The following is a 17,406-nucleotide window of genomic DNA, read 5'->3' on the forward strand; positions in this document are numbered from 1 at the left end:
CGCGAGATGGCATCTGTCAAAGTCAAAGGCCCAAAGGACGCACAGCAAAGGCAGCATTCATCCTGTTTACACCCTGCCTACCAGGGCGGATTTCACCCGAGCGCCTCATGTAGAGGCCGTGTGCGAGTGAAGCGCGTCGGAAATGCTGCGAGCGACAGAAGCATCAAAAGACGAGCTTGTTTTATAAAAGCCTGATGTGCGCTTGAAAGTTAGCTGCGATTGTGCTGTTTGGACACGGTAAACAAAGTGACAGGTTCATGCTACCACAAAGTGGGGCTTAGAAAGAGTCTAAATAAAGAGCATTTCACCACAGTATTCTTCAGGGCATAAAAGAAAGCAGGTTGAGCAAATAAAATCATTCAGAGCAGGGGAAACCCCTCCGCAAATGACGGGCCTGAATGAAAAGTTCTGGAACTATATACACCAACCAGCCATCGATCAGGTGTAACATTATGACCACCTGCCTAACATTGCGTTAGTCCCCCTTTTGCTGCCAAAACAGGCCTGACCCTTCCAGCATTAACAGCAAATTGCTGATAATGCAGTAATTGCAGTTAATGAGCTACAGGAGCTCGTATGTAGGACCACACGGACCAGCCTTCGGACCCTGCCAATGACCCGGTCCCCGGTACACCACTGTTCCTTCTTTGGAGCACTTTTGATAAATACTGACCACTGCAGAATAGGAACATCCCACAAGAGCTGCAGTTGATGCTCTGTAGAGATGATCTGACCCAGTCGTCTTGCTAGCACAATTTGGCCCTCACCAAACACAATGAAATTCTTACGCTTGCCCATTTTTCCTGCTAACACATGAAGTTTTAGAACAAAATGTTTACTTGCCACCTAATATATCTCAGCCACTAGCAGGTGCCATGAAGAATATATGTATACTATATAACACATACAGTATCTCACAAATGTGAGTACACTCCTCACATTTCAACAACCATTTCAGTACATTTTTCCAACATAATAACGACTCCAAACACAACTGCCTTGCTGAAGGTGAATAATTGGCCAAGTATGTCTCCAGACCTGAACCCTATTGAGCACCTGTAGATCATTCTCAAGCAGATGGTGAAAAAGCGCCATTTGTCTAATGTCCAGCAGCTCCGTGATGTCATTATGGAGGAGTGGAAGAGGATCCCAGCAACAACCTGTGCAGCTCTGGTGAATTCCATACCCAGCAGCATTAAGGCAGTGCTACATAACAATGGTGTCACACAAAATATATACACTTTGCACACAGTTTTGACATGTTCACTTAGGGTGTACTCACTTTTGTTGGCAGTTATTGAGACAATAATGGCTGCACGTTGAGTTATTTTTAGAGGACAGTAAATCTATACTGCTATACATGCTGCACATTTACTACTATAATATATCCGAGTTTCATTTCTATAGTATTGTCCCTTGGGAAGACACTAAAATATTTGCTGAAATTTGAGGGGTGTACTAACTTTTGCGGGAAACTGAATAGTTAGATAATCAGTGGAGCATCAAATCTGATCAGTCTCTGTGTTTCCAGTTAAAATATTAGTGTCAGTATTACAATATCCTTATGACCAGCGCACATCAGGAGTACAAAGCACATCTGTCATAACACGTTTGAGTGTGTAGGATGGTGCAGGCTGTGGGATTTGATTGGAACGTGCCCGACTGCCAGCGAGGTCAGAGTGTGCGCGTTGTGCTGAGAAGGAGGAAGTGACCTTCTAAAGCCAGCGTGACTAAATCTATCTCTTGTTCATTAATTCAAATCAGCTCCATATAAAAAAAAATAAATAAAAAAAAACAAAACAAAAAAAAAACACTGCGCCTTTTTTCGACACCAGAAATACTTTGGTATTTGAATAATTGCCCATTTGACTGGTGGGGATGTGGATGGGGTTGTTCCATCCTATTTTAATAACAAAGAAGCCTTTTCCCCCCCCTTACATTAACACACACTGACCTTAAATGTTCAATTTGAGGTAATATAGCATTCGTGTTTAAATGTTTACATGTCAAAATCACGAAGCTCTGATTAAAAAGAAAATGTGGGCAAGCACGAGTATTAAAACTCCACTTACAGATCGACCTCAAGTTAGACACCGCTATGCTATTTCAGTAAAACATGCCTCAATATATAGCGCTTCAGTAAGTGCTTTATCGGGGTCAAGGTCGCAGCAGAATACACATTCACACTCGGTCATAGACTTTAGAGAAGTCTATTAAACCTGTCAGCATGATTTGAGAGGCAGAACACGAACAAATGGAAAGTATCATAACTTTGTACATTTTCCACTGAAACACAGCACATGATGCCAACATATATATTTTACATACATACGCCTGTTCATTTCGTTCCTTAAATTCAATTCTACTTCAAACCAAAATGTATATACGATTTAAATTTTATTCAAATTCTTTTTACACAATTCATTTATTCTCTCTCTCTCCATCTCTCCCTGTATTATATATAGAGGAACTAAACGTCATGTTTAGTTTGTAAGTCGCAAAACTGTTAAACAGAAACAACCTGGACGAAGAGGAAAAATTTTATATAAACACACACGTTGTATACACACTAACAAGAATTCGTTAGAGCTAGCAGAGACTAGTGACATACTGTAGAAAAAGATATATAAAATCCAAGCAATGCGGTACCTCTAAAAGTTTCCATAATACTAAAGAATAAAAATACAAAAATAATACAAAAATGTAAAAAAAGATGAGAAACTCGCAGAGTAACCCAAGTTCACATTTGAACTGAGGACCCTGAAGCATGCGAGACAGCGAGATCTGCTGCACCACCATGATTAGAGAGTAACTATTCTATTTTCATACATCAATAACAATTCGTTATGTTATTGATGTATGAATCTTCTAAGAGAAACACCATTTCCCCCTAAGACACTTTAAGATGACTGCCCTTACACAACCTTCCAACATTATACTCTCTCGTATAAAAGCTATGCTTCCTTACGCATATGCTTACTTAGGTCAGTGACACTTAGGTCAGTGAATATTATAATCTGGAGCACAGATCAGCACAGGATTCTGACTGACATTCTTGCGAAAACTGCATTTCTTCCGTTTCCCACATCTATAATAAGGACATGATCCATCACGTCCCTCTGGATCCAGTAAACCCGAGGTGCACTCGGGGGTCGAGTCCATGGCCCCGGCCGAAAGACTCGCTTCCTTCTTTTAGACAAACTGGATGGACTCAAAAGCGCATTGTGTGCCATTCTACTGGAATGTTGTCCACATTCCTGGGAATTGAACTGGGAATCCCAGAGAATGAACAAAACAATTCTCAGTGGGCCACTTGCACAGTCTCAAAAGAGACTGGGAGCAGCTTCAGCAGGGCCACTTGAGACAGCATAACTGGGACAGCTGTGTCGAGGCCAAGCCCCTTGTACACACTCAATATCCTGCACAATGTTCCCATTTTAAAACAGGCTTCAAATGAACACATTGTACTGGGTATAAATGCACAAACGAGGACTGAGGACTCAGGAGAAAAAGAGTGGAAAAGACAGAAGTTAGGACATTGTGCAAGACTGTATTTGCCGTCGCATGGGTCTGAAAGCAGAAAGACAAAGTTGTTTGAGGTGTTAAACATCGACCAAGAGAGCAGATGTTAATAATAAACCCAGACTAACCTGTATGCACTCAGATGGTGAATGGTGAGGAGCAGATCTGGAAGATTTCCCGGAATAATTAATTGATTGATTGATTGATTGATTTCAAAGGCAGAGCAACAGCCGCGGGTCTTGTCCCTAAACAGACTAAAGACATGCAACAGCCGCCTGAGAAGGGCTTCCTCTCTCTCTCGCTCCCTCTCTGTGTGTGTGTCTGCCTGCCTCTCTCTCTCTCCCCCTCTCTCTATTTCTGTGTGTGTGTCTACCTCTCTCTCTCTCTATTTCTGTGTGTGTGTGTGTGTGTGTGTGTGTGTCTGCTTCTCTCTCTCTCTCTCTCTCTCTCTCTCTCTGTGTGTCTGCTTCTCTCTCTCTCTCTCTCTCTCTGTGTGTCTGCTTCTCTCTCTCTCTCTCTCTCTGTGTATGTGTGTGTCTGCTTCTCTCTCTCTCTCTCTCTCTCTCTCTCTCTGTGTGTATGTGTGTCTGCTTCTCTCTCTCTCTCTCTCTCTCTCTCTCTCTGTGTATGTGTGTCTGCTTCTCTCTCTCTCTCTCTCTCTCTCTCTCTCTGTGTATGTGTGTCTGCTTCTCTCTCTCTCTCTCTCTCTGTGTATGTGTGTCTGCTTCTCTCTCTCTCTCTCTCTCTCTCTCTCTCTGTGTGTATGTGTCTGCTTCTCTCTCTCTCTCTCTCTCTCTCTCTCTCTCTGTGTATGTGTGTCTGCTTCTCTCTCTCTCTCTCTCTCTCTCTCTCTCTCTCTCTCTCTCTCTCTCTCTCTCTATGTGTGTCTGCTTCTCTCTCTCTCTCTCTCTCTCTCTCTCTCTCTCTCTCTCTCTCTCTCTCTATTTCAACCTTGTTTCATCAACACACAATAGAGGAAGGCGTAAACCTGAATCTAAACCTAAAACAAGAACACACACACGTGTGAACGCTCCACTCACAGCGCGAAAACCGCAAGCCGGAACCAGACTGCTGCAGCTCCTGCAGGACCTCCGCACACAAAGGCACCCGATGCGGCGTCAGTATCTGTGAGCTCCGAAGCCTTCAACAGACCTGCTTGTGCTCTCCGGAACCTCCAGCAACACACACACACACACAAAATTGCATACATGCGCCCTGAAAAGGAAGCGGATTTTTTCCTTTTTTTTTTTTTTTTTTTTAAATGCGAACCACACCAGAGCGCATGCGCAGTTCTGGGCACACGCGCGCGTCTCCATGCCAACTCCCATTGAAATTACGTGGGGAGATTCCGAACACGAGTACACTTCCGTGCTACAAAGTAAGGAGGGACACGTGACAGAAAAATGAACTCTTGAATACTATGTAGTAGGCGAGTATGCTGGTGTTTGGGGCGGAGCCTCAAACTCAGTAGGTAGGATCAAATTTGTGGCATCGTTTTAGCATTTTTTTTATATTAAAATATGCATTGTCAAATATTTTTCAGATATGTATTAAATATAAGATAGATAGATAATTCTATCTATCCATCCATCCATCCATCCATTCAGATCAGGTATAACATTATGACCACCTGGCTAATATTGTGTTGGTCCCCCTTTGACTGCCAAAACAGTCCTGACCCATCGAGCATTAACAGCAGTAACATCTTCAGAAATGTGAGCTACAGGAGCTCTTCTGTTGGATCAAACCACATGGACCAGCCTTCACTCCCAAACGTACATTATGAGCCTTTGGCCGCTCATGACCCTGTAACCAGTTCACCACTATTCCTCCCTTGGACCACTTTCGATATATTCTGACCACTGCACCCCAGGAACATCCCACAAGAGCTGCAGTTTTAATGCCATAATAGAGACAATCAGTGTTATTCACTTAAACTGTCAGTGGTTATAATGTTATCCATTCATCCATCCCAGTCTAGTCTAGTCTAATCTGTCATGGGCTGTCTCTGAATCACTGACTTACATTCTAATATAGTTTGTCCATGAATTTGTATTCAGTTATTTCCAATATTCTATTAGGAGCAGCATAACTGAGTGTAAGTTTAGTATTGAGTTTCTATCCAATCTGATTTCAGCCATCACATCACATGCTACCTGGGTCAAAGGTATCTATCTGCTGCAAGGCCTTCAGGACTGCAGTCTCTTTTAGCCTACAATCTATAAAATCACTTCTGTAGCAAACTGCACAAGCTCGAAAATATTCATGTCGATTTAATAACCGTTTATTCATTCCACAAAGACTGACACAGGAGAAGAAATGGATTTGGTCACGGATATATTTACAAGAACATTTAAAAAAAAAAAAAAAAAAAAAAAGCTGAAAGGGCAGTCCAAAAAAGTTGTTAAGCTTTTTCATGTCTTTTTTTTGTTTTCTTATCTGCTGAATTTGCACAAAAACACACAATTTGCTTTAATTTCAAATGCCCAGGAAAACCACTACGCATGGAAATAGTACACAAAAATGCACTGAAAATCAGAGGTCATTTCATGAGATTCATATTGATGATTCTGCAAGAGATGATGTTTGCAGGTGGCTGCAGTGAATGGAGACTTGTGTTCATCTGGTTTCTTGCTGTAGAAATGACATTCATTCTCATAGCATGAGATACTTGTCATTAATGCAGTGCTTTGTTATACTGTGCTTCCGTATAATATTGATGATTTCATAATGATGATATTAAGAGGTCGATGGATTCAGGTAGGGCACCACTGAAGGGCTGTGTGTGAAATGCACAGCCTTCTACTGCTATCTGTCTGTCCTCCTAAGCTCAGCTATCAGTCTCTGTAGATTTTCACATTGTTCTCATGTCTGCATGATCTCTCAGAAACATTAATGTAAGTATAATACTGATTTATTTTGACCCTAGATGTGAATGAGTGTGGGAATGTGTGCTCAAGATGTATTCTTGCAACTGGCTTGAGATCCACCGTGACTCTGACCAGGATAAATCAGTAATCTGAAGTTAAATAATAAACACAAATGAATTATAAAACACGCCTAAAAGAAAATCTAACTGTATTTCAAGGGGGATACATAAAAAAAAAAACGTATTGATAAAACAAACTTGTGTTCGGATGGACTGGTTCTCGGTATGATATCTGTAAAACACAACCTCATGATAATCCACCATTTTATCAATTTTGTGAGCTCCCAATATTAAAAATGTTTTTTACACAAATGTATGACAATTGTATGCAAATGGATTTTCTAAGTGAAAAATGTTATACAATTAAATAGTACATTTGTCAAAGAAATGTATGCTAAGGGTGGGAAAACGTTTGAGAACTTCTGGTTTACAGAATGATTGTCTACTTCTACATTTATGTTGTTTACCAGATGCCCCTATACAGAGCAACTTGCGGCTCATTTTTACAACTAAACTATTAAACGATACAACGTTTAGTACCTTAATCACTGAGCTGCCACTCTCCATTGTTTACTTAATTATACTGCTTTAATCTGCCTCACAGCTGCTCTGTAGCAGAGATGCCCAAACTAAAGCCCAAGATGGCCTGGGGTGATCTGTGTTTGAGATGTGAATGAGTGTGGGAATGTGTGCTCAAGATGTATTCTTGCAACTGGCTTAAGAGCCACCGTGACTCTGACCAGGATAAATCAGTAATCTGAAGTTAAATAATAAAAAAATTATAAAAACACACCTAAAAGAAAATCTAATTGTATGTCAAGGGAGATACATAAAACAAATGTGCTCAGATGGACTGGTTCTCGGTATGATTTCTGTGATCTTTGATTTACCCATAAATAAGAAGAGGGGGGAAAAAAGGGGGATATAGAATGCTGTCAAAAACTTTTGACAAAGACCAGCTTCTTGTCCCTCATTAGAAGTCTCTGAGTAGCTGTATGAGACCTTGAACTTTATTGTACTATCATTTTTAGCGAACTGGAACTTTGAAAATAAAACCGCATTAATTATGCCGATTACAATGTAATGTTTTCTATTATTTTTGTTTTTAAATATTATAGAAATCATAAATGAGAGAAACCATGGCAACATTAGTTGAAATAATATTTGGTATAATGTAAGATTTATTTTCAGCTCTTAGGCCCATCAAGTTAGATTTTTGGCCCTTTCTTGAAAAAGGTTTGGGCACCTCGGCTCTATAGTCTGTAATACTCAAGGGTCCTGATAAAGTTACTTACTGAACCTACAACATGAACTAGAAATGAGGATTAAACCACTCAAAAGATTTCGGGACAGCCCACAATGCAGAAGAACCGCTACAGATAGAAAATGTGGCGTCACGTCGCCACCTTGTGAGGAATTCGGAGTGATTTCCTACATTAAATCACAATCAATAATACTAATAAGAATGCTACATGAATAGTGTTTTACTATATGCAAGATCGTTGCATGAATTCATTGCTAATGGAGACTGTATATAAATTTATAATAAGGGAAGGAAAAAAAAAAAGTTGGTTATCAAAAAAGACTATTAACATGACAATAGACTTGCAGTTAAGACTGTCTTTATTCTCAAGTTTTTAACATTTCAACTGAGTGAATTGAGGGATTAAGTCAACAATAATGTGTTGACCCCAAACTTTCATAAACATTGATGTTATACATCATCAGTGACTTGGAAATAATAAGGTATCCGTTTCCAAACCAAGCTACAGAAGTAACAAACTAAATCATTGCAATTGATTTATGTTCCAAACAATGAACCAGGAGAGTAAAATAGTCATTTTTGTTGACACGGTGAAAAGCAAAAAAAAAAAGGAAAACCAAAAGACGAAATATTTCGCATTTGTAAATTAGCCCTAAACCTGAACATTGAACACGACTATATGCAAAACAAGGCAACATTATAACGTACATTGGCTTTAATTGACTAGAAGGTTAACACCCAGTCTCAATGCAATACAAGAAAGCAAAAGAAGAAAAAAGAAAAAAAAAAAAAAAACGATTGGCTTGTAACAATTGCAATAACCACAGAAAACACCAGTTTTTTTTGTGGGAGAAAAAAATATTATGGTAAATATTTTTGATCCGTTTTAGAAGATAATGCAGTTAACAGAGCTTTCTGGAAAAAAAGAAAGTTAGTTAAACCTCACATTCCTGGAATGGTACAAGTGCATTTCTTTGCACACAATATGCTAAACTCAGTGCTTAGGGGATAACACACTGATACTGCCCAAGAAAAGGCATATCCTCTGGAGTGATTCAAAGCTGAATGGTTTGAAATAAACCACACCAAAAAAAAAAATTCTCTCATCACTTCTAGCTTCATTTCAGGTTTCCAACACTTTAAATATCAAGGGGAAAAAAAATAATAATAATAAAATTGCAACTTAGAAAATGCAAAGAAATGACCAATGCTATGATTTAGGATTATAAGAAAGATACAGTTCTCAGAGTTCTTGCTTACTAAGCACTGTAAACATTTCTTAAATGCTGTAAACATTACCAGAATGGGTTTTCTTTTTAGAAAGGCCAGTTAACAGCTGGTCAGCTGAGATACAAGTCAGCTCTAAATGCCAATTCTATTTTCCCCTCATCTCTGCATAGATTAAATGTTCTTTCAAGATTTAATAAATGCAAATAAGTCAACAATGACAAGGCAAAAACGCAAACCCCGTTGGCTGCATTGCTGCGAATTAGAGAACAAAAAGAACTCTAACAGCGGAAACCTATGTTTATAGCTACGTTTTTCTTTTTTTTTTTTCTTTTGAATGTCTCTGCTTTCTGACACTGAGCTAATACATTGTGCTTCAGGACATATAGTGCAAGTGCAGCTAAATTGTTACAAACGTCTAGGTTTTAACTCAGCGACACATTTGGCACTTTTGTACAACGTTTTTACTACTGCCTCCTGGTCTTTTACCGTAATAACATGCATAACGTTGGAACGTTCATTCTTATACATTTTCCTCCCAACTCAATAAGGACCATGTTCGCTACCAATATCATTCAGCCTATCAATCGGGTAATATAAGCTACTTGACAACTGGCGAGTGCACCTATGACGCGAAATAGGCAACGATATGCAATATGATCATTGTCACCCACTGAAGAAGCATTTTGTATACATTTATCAGTCTATAACCACAAACATATACAACTTACATATAATTTTACAATAAGTCACCTATCCAGGAATTCCCATACAGCCACTTTAATGCTGAGGACACTGGAAACCCAGAGAGATGAATAAACCCAGTACCAGTGTCTCCTTAAATCAGACTTCAGTCATGTATCAGACACGATATCTTTAATACCTGGACGAATTCCTGCTTGTGTGTAATGCTGGGTTCTGTGTCCATCCAATCTATTTACTAGTATCTTTACAGTGCAAGACAAAACAAATGAGCTTGGAGAAAAGGTAAGGCAAAACCTATAAAAAAGGCAGGTCGTAAAATTACAAAAAGGTTGTTTCTACAAAAAGTAATAAGGGTGAAGAAAACAATGCATCGTTCGGTAAATAAGACCGACACAGTAAAAACATTGAACAATTCTTCAAACAACCAATTTGTAGACTGAACTCCAATTAAACAAACAGTTCAACTTCAAATACAAATAGCTTGAAACATGACAGCATGTTTTCATCATGAATCTCTTATAAAAGTCCACATCATAGTATTTGTGTAGCTGTTTTCTATTAAAAGTTATAATGTTGCATCAGAGATATCGAAGCTGTGCCACAACTCTTGTAAGAGAAATAAACTGAATAAGTGAGAAGAAATGTTGGTGTTTGTCTGTCATTCAGGCCTACAAATAAAAGGAGTCATTATGATACTCTAAGGGGGGAAAAAAATATAAAATTAAAATAAAAAAAAAAGTAAGAAAGAATATATCTTAAGAATCCTACTGGGCAACAGAGTCAAACAAAGTTTTGATTACCTCTTTACATATCCCAAGGACTTCAGACTCTGCACAAATCAGTGCTGACTTTGATCACATTTGGCAAAAGCTTGAAAAAAAAAAAGAATAATAATACAATAACATATGCAACATTGTTTTTTCCCCCCATCCAAGGAGGAACCAAACTCAATGAATTTCTCTCAACACAAAATAATGTCGAAAGGAATCGAAGGGAAATTAGACCGGTTCAATCCCGAGTACGATTGTTCTGGTTCTGTGCCAATGACATCTTTACACAGCATTAAATAAGATGAAATATTACATAGTTGTGCAAACTGATCTGAGCTGCCCTACAGATCTGAGCTGCCCTACAGCTCAAACCACATCAGTACTCTGTAAAGACTACAAAGGATCGATTAAAGATTGTTAAATTCGAACTAAAACGCACAAAGAGTCAGAGGCTGGTTCCACAGTAAACACGCACACAGAGCGAAAGAGGGCTGAACCATAAGCTGTAGGTATCCTTCAGTGTTTTTCCCTTTTCCCAATTCAACATCCAGGATTTGAATATAGCTTTGAAGAATGCAACAGAAATAAGATGCTGGAATCAGTACCACGACAGAAGGTGCTAGCTCACGCCAACATCTGATCACGGCGGGATTTAAGGCAGGTTCTGGCTCATTGACCCTGTGCCTGGCCCCGTTACAGTCCGGGTTAGAGTATGTTTATGCTGAGTGCAGCGGGATGACAAACTTGCAGCCGAACGGCGAGTGGTACCTGATGCCCACTTCCTGAAACACCTGGCGTGGCACGCCGATGTCACACAGGTAGACTCGACCCGCTCTCTCTGGCAGTGGCAGAGGCAGGCCCAGGCAGAGGGACCACTTCGCCTCAACAGCTTGCTCCTGCCCGCTCACGGGAGGATCTATACTGAGCACGGGCGCTCGATTCTGATTGGCCCAGTCAGCCGCTGCCCGGTACCACGGCTGCTCCCTCAGGAAAGTGTTCTCATGAGAGTCGAGACAGTTTATGACCAGGTCCACTGGGGTATCTGGTAAATCTGAGAAAATAAAGGACATATTGGCTTAACACTAAATGAATTAACATACATGACACAATAGGATCACTGATTCATATAATCAATCATTTTAATGTGATGTGTTGAGATGATGAGAGGGAGTATTTTGAGCAGCTGATGAGTGAGGAAAAGAGAAAAGGTTGGATGATGTGGAGATGGTGGATAGGATTAGTATAGAGGAAGTGAGAGCAGCTATTAAGAGGATAAAGAGTGGAAAGTCCGTTGGACCAGATGACATACCAATAGAAGTGTGGAGATGTTTAGGGGAGATGACAGTGGAGTTTTTAACAAGATTGTTTAACAGGATTTTGGAAGGTGAGCGGATGCCTGAGTAATGGAGGAGTGTGCTGTCACGATCTAAGAATAAGGGAGAACTGCAGTAACTAAAAGGGAAAAAAAGTTAATCAGTCACACCAAGAAGTTATGGGAAAGAATAGTGGAAGCCAGGCTGAGAGAAGAGGTGACCATCTGTGAGCAACAGTATGGTTTCATGCCGAGGAACAGCACTACGGACGCGATGTTAGCTTTGAGAATGTTGATGGAGAAGTACAGAGAAGGTCAGAAGGATTTGCAGTGCGTTTCTGAATTTAGAGAAAGCGTACAACAGGGTGCCGAGAGAGGAATTATGGTATTAAGGAAGTCAGATGTGTCAGAAGTATGTTTGGGTGGTACAGGACATGTACAAGGACAGTGTGACAGCAGTGAAGTGTGCAGTAGGAACAACAGACTGGTTCACGGTGGAGGTTGAACTGCATCAAGGATCGCCTCTGAGGTCAGACAGACCAGACCATGGACTATGTTGGTTGCGGATGATATTGTGATTTGTGGTGAGAGTAGGGATGAGTTTAGTTACATGGGGTCAACTGTGCAAAGAAATGGAGTGTGTGTTAGAGAAGTGAAGGAAAAAGTACAGGCAGGGTGGAGTGGGTGGAGAAGAGTGACAGGAGTGATTTGTGATAGAAGAGTATCTGCAAGAGTGAAAGGGAAAGTTTATAGGACTGTGGTGAGGCCTGCGATGTTGTACGGTTTAGAGACAGTGGCATTGAGTAAAAGACAGGAGGTGGAGCTGGAGGTAGCAGAGCTGATGATGTTGAGGTTTTCGTTGGGAGTGTTGACAATGGACAAGATTAGAAATGAGTTTATTAGAGGGACAGCGCATGTCGGACGGTTTGGAGACATGGTGAGGGAGGCGAGAACGGGATGGTTTGGACATGTGCAGAGGAGGGACATGGGGTATATCAGTAGGAGAATGCTAAAGATGAAGCCGCCAGGAAGGAGGAAAAGAGGAAGACCAAGGAAGAGGTTTATGGATGTGGTGAGGGAAGACATGTAACAGGTTCACCAGTGTTTCTTCCTTGGACCACTTTTGATAGATTCTGACCACTGCAGACCAGGAACAGCCCACAAGAGCTGCAGTTTTGGAGATGCTCTGACCGTCATCTACACAACAATTTGGCCCATGTCAAAATCCTTATGCTTGCCAATTTTTCCTGCTTCTTGCACGTCAACTTTGAGGAAAAAATGTTTACTTGCTGCCTAACATATCCCACCCACTAACAGGTGCCATGATAAGGAGATAATCAGTGTTATTCACTTCACTGCTCATAATGTTATTGTCTCAATGTTATTCCTGGTCAGTGTATTTATTTGATTAAAAACCACCATTTTTGCATCCTCAAAACATTGTAACTTTCTCAGTCTACTTCATCACACAGCTGTAACTTACTACAACCAACTGAACACCCTGGAAAAATATTAACAAACTGAGTGAGAAAGCTATATAAACATTGTTATATAAACCTATGTATATAAACATTTTGTTGAAGACTGTAAATGTAAGTAGGTAGTACAGGCTTTACCCTCTTTATTTAGATTACCACAAGAATTGATTATTTTGATTATACTGTTGTTTTTTCTCTAATACGAGGTGGTATCAAAAAGTTTTGAGACTGGCTCTGTTTACAAGAAAGTACTTTAGTGATCTACGTTTTCACACCATCACCTTCAAAATAGTCCCCTTTCACAGAAATACAGCTCTTCCAGCGTTCCTGCTACTTCTGGAATTATCTCGTGGAAGCGTTCATTTTGAAGCGTGTCAAGCACCCTCTGCGATTCGTGCCGGATAATGGCTCCATAATGGTGTGCTCTGCTCAAAACACCTCGAATGACTCATTGCAGCATCTCCTTACATCAAACGTCTCTGCGGTTGATTTGCTCAGTTTCACACAGAATTTCACGGTCGCTCTTTGTTCTAACTTGCTGTCCATGATGAAATTGCAGACGTGGTAACGCACGAGGTCGGGATATCACCAGTTAGCACCATATAGTCTTGAAGCTTCGATACCACATCGTATTTGAATATGTGATGCGTGATATTTAATATTTAAATCTAATTTAGTGTCATTCAATGACCGGTTTTACAGCAGGCACTAAAAGTTCAGCACAAACAAGAGGTTTGTTTGCAAAAAAAGTACCTTTGACGCTGGAAACCTGTTTGCCACCCGTCTTGCTGAATAGTGCGAGTTCACTGGTGATGGCTTCTAGCATCTTCACGAAGTTGGGGAGGAAGAGGACGACCTCCACTTCATGGTTGGCCAGGTGGCGGCCGCAGCTGATTCCTTGAGCTCCCTGTACATGTGGCCCACACAGCAAAGCCACTGTTGGACGCTGGTGCAAATTTTTAGGTGTGAGCCTACAAAAGAAGAGCGTATGAATAGTCTGGTACATACTACTTTAGCCCTCAAAATGAAAGGGACACTAATCAGGTGAAACAAAAATGCTGATCTAAAATATATAGCTGTTATAATGTCTCTAAACTAAAAAAATAAGACTTTAAATATAACATCCTATACAGACTACACAGTTTTATTCACACTGACCTGTTTGGGCCTCCGAGCAGTGTGAGAGACATCTGACTGGCACACACACCGGTCATCTCCAGCCTGCGCTCCAGAGAGAGGCCGTAATTCTCAGCCATGCTCAGCACGCGCTTGTGCAACTCGTATGAGATACTGGGGACAACCAACCCCGAATCTTTAACAAAAAATAAATGTAAAAAAAAAAATTCCCATGATTCCAAAATAATTTCTGAATAATTTACAAAATGTTAAATAAAAATCTCCAGACGTTAAACAATTTTTAATTAACTTGCACTATTCATCATATTCTTCTCTCGGCTTCTCCCATCAGGGGTCGCCACAGCGGATCATCAGTCTCCGTACCCCCCCCCCGTCCTCTACATCTGCCTCTTTCAACCCAAATACCCTCATGTCTTTCCTTACCACATCCATAAACCTCCTCCTTGTCCTTCCTCTTTTTCTTCTTTCTGGTGGCTCCATCCTCAGCATTCTCCTACCTGTCCCTCCTCTGCACATGCCCAAACCATCTCTATCTCACCTCCCTCACCTTGTCTTCAAAACGTCCTGCATGCCCTGTCCCTCTAATAAACTCATTTCTAACCCTGTCCATCCTCGTCACCCCCAACAAAAACCTCAACATCTCACTATTCATCATTTTCTTACCAGTGCTATATTCTTTTGCCCCTGACTGAGGCACTATGATCTGCCTGTAGACGACAGGCTTGGCTTCCAGAATGTTCTCGTCATGTCGGTAACGTGAGGGCGTCTGCTCTATGGGATTTCCCCGTGACCGAGCGCCGTTGCCTCGCCGGTCCGACGATTCGATCTGCGAGAACACTGCGGCTTTGTCGAACAGGGCCAGGTTCCCTTCAAAGTCGAAGTCTTCGTCTAGGACGTCGTCCATGCCGTCGCCGAAACATTCGTCGTCTTTGTTCTTCATCTGACCATTCTTCGAGCCGTTCTTCTTCGGCGTGACCTGATTTACACCTCGACTGCTGGACGACCCTGAAATAGAAAATAATCAGGCACTACTTTTTTTTTTTAACAAACACAAAGTGTGGATATGTTCTTTACTGTTCTACTTATTTCAGCATATTTTAACAAATGTCTTCATCTCTTCCATCCTTCATTTATTTATTTACTCCCTCGATATGCAGAATTGTCAGGATTTTCTCCTTTTATGAGAAATTCTTGAAGCTGGACATAAAACCCAAAAAACAAGGAAGTGTCAACGAATTTGTGCGAGCGCAATACAAAATGTATTTATTTTTTTTTTGTCAGTTTTATAACGGGGGAAGTGGTGGCTCCAGCGGTTAAGGCGCTGGGTTACCGATCGGAAGGTCGGGGGTTCAAGCCCCGGTATCGCCAAGCTGCCACTCTTGGGCCCTTGAGCAAGGCAGTTAACCCTCTACGCTCCAGGAGACCCTTACGAGAAAAATAAAATCAAGGACCGTGACGTCGGAGCGACGTGGGGCCGCCTTCCCGTGGGCTTACCGCCTGCAGGAGGGACTGTAAGGGACCGGTGCTGAGAGGATTGGGCAGCAGTCGAAGGCGGGGGCCTTGACAGCCCGATCCCTGGACGTTCTGCATGTAAAAAAAAAAAAGATTGCACATGTGCCCCGAATAGAAAGCTCTGTACTGAAGTGGTTCAGTATGAATACATGTACCGTTACACCCCTTTAGTATTTACTCAAGATTATGCATTAGGGGTCTCTCCAGTAATTGTGCTTCTGCAGTCCTGCTGTGTGTTGCACCGTGGTCCAAAACAAACTACATTTCATTACAATGTATATACGTCACATAAAAGAATGTTTGAGGCTCCCACTGCCTCCCACCGTATACTTACATGAGTTGTGTCTTCGTCTGAAGCCTTTACTCTGGCCAATCTCTACATGGCGCTCTATATAGCTCTTGGAGTAGTGCTGTGACGGAGACATGCCGCCATCTTGAAGCCTGGGTTCAGCTTTGGGCATGTTTACAGGCACACTGTTGACTCCATTCCCTGCTCCTTTGTCCTTGCGTCCTGTGTAGCCGGGTACAGAGGAGCCAGATTCAGGAACACTCCGCTTTGTGACTCCATTGGAGCAGTTACGGATTTCCAAGATCTTGAGATCTTTAATGTCCACAGCACTGTAAACAGACATTAGGTGCTGCTTTGTTAGAATGCAGAAAACCCATTTCATGTAGAAATACAAACAGGTTTTACTGCACATGGGACACAATTCTGAACCTGAACCCGTACCTGAAAGTTACCTCGGGCACCGAACACTTGATGCCATTGTGAAACGGCTGTTTCAAGGAGATGGTCTGACGGGCCTGGTCAACCGAGGACACTTCTCCTTGGTACATCCCCAAAGTCGGACCACAGTTGATTGAAACAAGGCTGCCCAAACATTCTGCTGCCATTCTGCCTAATGAACACCTTTATCAGGGGAGATTTTATATATATATATATATATATATATATATATATATATATATATATATATATATATATATATATATATATTCCTCTTTTAAGTAAACATTGCAACTGCTAGCTGATACAAAGAAAAGTTAGTTATAAAAGTCTGACTGAAAACAATTAGCTCTAGACTGGCTAAGACAGATGTAGATATATAAACACACAACCAGAAAAACAACATATTATTGTTTAAAAAACATGTACAAAAAAACAACAACGTGGTTACTGTGCTTCTCTATTACAAAGAGCGCAGCAGCTAGCGGCTATACCGAAATAATACAGAGACGAGCTTTAGCCTAGCAGAACTAGCCAGCTAGCTTACTTTCCACAAACCATTAGCGTGCTAACAGCTCGAAGGTTTTGTTCGGTTTTATAGAGTTATACAGAGATACACACCTGGTACAAGTGGAATTAGAAATAAGTGAAAACAAATGATATAATGATATATATTTTCGTTGCGCTGTCTGGTTGTTTTCCTTTTCTTCTTTTTCTTCTTCTTCTTCTTTTCTTTTTCCTTCTTCTCCTCGCGTTCTCTCTCTCTTCTTCGCGGATGCCGTGTGAAGCGCCGTATGCACGCGCTTAAACTCACTACCGCCCC

At 41.0% G+C, this 17,406-nt stretch overlaps 2 protein-coding genes across 7 annotated transcripts in view; both read right to left on the bottom strand.

Moving 5' to 3' along the window:
* Positions 1-4,852, bottom strand: part of csk (C-terminal Src kinase) — a 41,947-nt gene extending 37,095 nt beyond the window's left edge. The window contains exons 1-2 of one of the 3 annotated variants that reach the window (XM_083560890.1): positions 4,563-4,852; positions 3,651-3,776 (exon numbers count right to left, since the gene is read on the bottom strand). The gene's annotated coding sequence lies outside the window, so the exon portion shown is untranslated. Of the gene's footprint in view, positions 1-3,650; positions 3,832-4,161 lie in introns of all 3 variants that reach the window. The other 2 variants (XM_083560889.1, XM_083560892.1) reach the window with 2 other exon arrangements.
* Positions 4,853-8,056: 3,204 nt separating this feature from the next.
* edc3 (enhancer of mRNA decapping 3 homolog) lies at positions 8,057-17,406 on the bottom strand. Of its 4 annotated transcripts, XM_083560883.1 has the most exons (8): positions 17,323-17,352; positions 17,205-17,289; positions 16,587-16,766; positions 16,191-16,474; positions 15,008-15,349; positions 14,366-14,519; positions 13,961-14,178; positions 8,057-11,468 (listed from the first exon to the last, which is right to left on the bottom strand). In XM_083560883.1, exons 3-8 carry the CDS (start codon positions 16,748-16,750, stop codon positions 11,134-11,136), a joined length of 1,497 nt encoding a protein of 498 aa, XP_083417009.1. In that variant the 5' UTR covers positions 16,751-16,766; positions 17,205-17,289; positions 17,323-17,352; the 3' UTR covers positions 8,057-11,133. The 4 variants fall into 4 exon arrangements, with proteins under 4 accessions (XP_083417009.1, XP_083417011.1, XP_083417012.1 ...); XM_083560885.1 differs by having other exon boundaries at positions 17,205-17,406; XM_083560886.1 differs by having other exon boundaries at positions 16,587-16,751; positions 17,205-17,376.

The sequence above is a fragment of the Silurus aristotelis genome (genome assembly GCF_946808225.1).
Source record: "Silurus aristotelis genome assembly, chromosome: 14".
Taxonomy (NCBI): domain Eukaryota; kingdom Metazoa; phylum Chordata; class Actinopteri; order Siluriformes; family Siluridae; genus Silurus; species Silurus aristotelis.

Coding starts and splice junctions, on each gene's coding strand:
- edc3 (XM_083560885.1), bottom strand. CDS start 16,750: ATGGCAGCAGAATGTTTGGGCAGCCTTGTTTCAATCAACTGTGGTCCG. Junction 16,475..16,586: donor GTGCCCGAGGTAACTTTCAG/GTACGGGTTCAG, acceptor GTCTGTTTACAG/TGCTGTGGACATTAAAGATC. Junction 14,520..15,007: donor GGCAAAAGAATATAGCACTG/GTAAGAAAATGA, acceptor TTTTTGTTAAAG/ATTCGGGGTTGGTTGTCCCC.